Source organism: Gavialis gangeticus, unplaced genomic scaffold (assembly GCF_001723915.1).
Source record: "Gavialis gangeticus isolate Ggan-Ray unplaced genomic scaffold, GavGan_comp1, whole genome shotgun sequence".
Lineage (NCBI taxonomy): Eukaryota > Metazoa > Chordata > Crocodylia > Gavialidae > Gavialis > Gavialis gangeticus.
This window is the reverse complement of record NW_017729023.1, coordinates 3,788,380-3,791,708: the sequence shown is the minus strand read 5'-3', so window position 1 is coordinate 3,791,708 and position 3,329 is coordinate 3,788,380. Positions and strand designations below refer to the sequence as shown.

Sequence of the window (3,329 nt, the reverse complement as noted above, 5' to 3'; positions counted from 1 at the left end):
TAGTCTTAGACTAACTTGTAAAGATTGAATTGACTCAGCCTTGGGTTTTTTGACTGTCTGTACTTAGCCTTAATGAGAGGGAAACTTTGCATTGTGTAGAAGCAAGAGGTTTCAGAGTGTTCAGAAAGACAATTAGGTCTTCATTAATCAAGGAGTCTCTACCACAGTGAGATTTAATGATTCTTTTGGGAGACATCATTTTCAGTACTGCATTGTGCTTCCCACAGCCACTTTTACCCAATCTTTCTTCCCCTGGGGTGGGCATTTTATATCTTCATGGAGTATCAAAAATATTAATTCAAAGGTGATAGAACCTGCCTTATAAGGACCAGGGCACAGCATGTTATATAGGGACAGCAGTGGAGCTATGCCAGTTTATACTTTCCACAGAAATATTCCCAAAAAGAAACAAAAGAAACAAAAAAAGATGAAAGCTGTCACGCAAGGAAAGAGAATCAACCAGAAAGACTTATGCCCTTCATTTCCTTCCTTTGCAGTGCCACTCTTCAGGATGGCAGAGGTGTGTGCTTGGAACCCACTGCTCCCTGGGTGATGCGTGTTGTGAACGCGATCCTGGAGAAGTGAGTCATTCATTTTCAGTTCTGAATTAACAGAAATTGTGTAATGTACCCTCTGACAGATTATTTTTAGCATAATCTGCTTACACTTTTACGTCATCAGACCATAGCAATGCTTTCCAAGAATTCTCTCTCTCTACCACAATAGGGCAATCCTGTGGTCAGATTAGATGCCTAAATTTTAGTCCCAGCTCTGTCCCAGATTTCCAAGGTAACATAACAAGATAGTGATGAAGGCCATATCACCTTCAACTCCACTGGAAGACACTGAGTCCCACAAACACATCTGGCCTCTGAAAACCAGGCTGTCAGTGACAAATTTATCTTTGCTTGCAATGGTGTACATAGTCTGAAGTTAGCGGAATCTCACAGAGGTAAGTAGGAGTTGTATCAGGCCTCATAGGTTCTCAAGGAGACATTTCAAAATTGCAGCACAATTAAACATGACATACATCAAATAAGGTGTGTCTTAGTGTCTCTGTGCTCCAGCTTCCCAATGGCTGAAAAGGCCAGAAACAGGCTTGCACATGAAAACACAAAATCTTAACTCCTGAGTTCTATTGGTTCCAACTAATTATATAACTGACCAGGTTTCTAAAACGTCCTATTCTTCTCCCCTCTTTGCAGGGCTGAATCCAACATTGAGGCACCACTGTAAGAAAAGCCAAAGAAGAAAAATCTCCATACTTCTCCTGAAGGAAATAGTCCAGAGAAAATGACAGTCAGCCTGCCTGTGTCCACCTTCTGTATCAATGTGTGCTTCTGTGCAGACTGGAGTTAGCTGAATCTATTTCGTATTTATTTGTTTATTTAACAGCATCATTTTGCTCCAAATAGTTCAGGTGCCAACAGGACAGGTTGCCCACTGAACCTGAAAACATTGGATGGGCAATGTTTCTGATTTGGGATTTTTTGAGGGAAACAAAGACCCTTCAGAAGCCACTTAAGCTGATTGTACCAGTGCCATGAACTTGCAGCATAGTTGAATCTGTGTTGCACCTTGCCTTTCTGCTAGGTCAACCGACTAGCAGTGATTCTTCACCCCCTGTGGTGCTTTGAAGCCTGAGTTGCATCAGTGTGAGGCTCTTAACTTGTATTTGGTGACTTTTAGAACTGAAGCACCAAAATTCATAATACAGAATTTTTCATGCTTTCATTCTTAAGAGATTATTTATTATGCTCTAGTGCCATCTTACATGTCCATATATGTTGAGAGACAGAAAGAGAAATGTATACGTAATGTCATATTTAAGTAGGGAGAAAACCACACATTTTATTTAAGTTATTCTGATTCAACTGAAGGTTTTTGTTAAATATTCTTTTTCTAATATATTTTAAAGAAATATTTAGTTCTATAAGAATAGTTCCTATTCTGTTTTTGTAAAGATTTAACTGGTTTTCTGTTTTATTTATTTTTAATATATTTACTTAAAACAATTCATAGAAAATATTAATACTCGAATGCATAAGAAGCTCTTGCTCCTATTTTTAAATCACTATGTCTTTTGGTAGTAAATTATTTTTATAATAAAATTTACATGTAAAAATGAATAGGTCTCCTCTCATTTCAGTGATCCTTCCAGTCTTGCCCCAGTTTCTGGAGGTGAGCTGAGTTAAAATGAAGACTTAGAGCAAGTGGTGTGAATACCACAACCTAGCTACAGTAGATATTTGGCATATTCCAAAGAGATTGCCAGACATGACCTCTGTGAATGAAAGTAGAGGGGTGAACTCTCGGGACAGCCACCTTCTCTTTTGGATCTATGATGTACAATTTAACCAAATTTCTCCCTTGTGTGCTCCATGGGATTTGACCTCAATGACGCTGAAAGGGGCATGCAAGCGGTTGAGAAATGGGACATGGCTGCTCCTTATAAAGCGGTGTCTCCAACCTCACTCACAGGCAAATTTAATAAATGCATAACACCTTCCTGAGTCAATGACTAGAGGGGAAGCTCTTGGCATTGTGGTCCTGATGCAAATTGCACCATGAAGATACTGAAAACAGTTTATGCAGAAAACTTGCCAAGCACAAGAGCAAGTGGAGTATCCCGAATCAGTAATCAACAGGTTATTTCCAACATTCTTCCTCCTCCTCATTCTCCTTTGGCAGACTTCAATATACTCTGATGTCTATGTGGTTATAGTTATACCTCCATGAAATTTAGCATTAAGTATCATGACAATTCACAGATACAGAGTGGTGGGAAAAGAACCTTTAGTCTCAGGAATCTCAAGGAACTCAAAAAGATCCTTAAAATAGTTACACTGACTGAAGGCCTGACTTTGAAGAGCATCCATACATCACACTAATTGACAAGGATAGATTAATGAAAGGTAACCTGACAACGTGCCTCTCTTATGGTTTTGTTTTAATGGAAATTCTTTGGATTGAAGTTGGGGGGTGATCCCATAAAATCAAGCGTAACCCGCCAGCATGTTAAAAACCTTAGCCCATGTCTGAGTGCAAAGACAAGGATCCCTAGCCAGGCTGGTCACACTCAGTAAAACAAAGATATTTTCCTTGCTAATGAGTTGCAGTGTATTAATCCCAGACTCTACACTGTTAATACATATGCGCATCAGCTTGGAGAGAGGCTACAAAGGATTTATCATTGAAAAGGAGGCCTCTGTGGGACTGGCTAGAATCTCACCAAAAATGCTTCTCTTAGTCCCAAATAGTGCTTCAATGGTTTAGGTACCTACAAGGGATCAGGGATGGATAGGTTGATATCAGGTCCATAGATCTAT

The 3,329-nt window shown here is 39.4% G+C and overlaps 1 protein-coding gene across 2 annotated transcripts in view; it reads left to right on the top strand.

Moving 5' to 3' along the window:
* The window catches only part of LOC109297134 (interleukin-8-like), a 30,127-nt gene extending 28,059 nt beyond the window's left edge, over positions 1-2,068 (top strand). The window contains exons 3-4 of one of the 2 annotated variants that reach the window (XM_019516749.1): positions 498-581; positions 1,206-2,068. In XM_019516749.1, the coding sequence (XP_019372294.1) occupies positions 498-581; positions 1,206-1,236 (115 nt within the window). In that variant the 3' untranslated portion in view covers positions 1,237-2,068. The remainder of the gene's footprint in view (positions 1-497; positions 582-1,205) is intronic. The other variant, XM_019516748.1, reaches the window with a different exon arrangement.
* Positions 2,069-3,329: the final 1,261 nt, after the last annotated feature.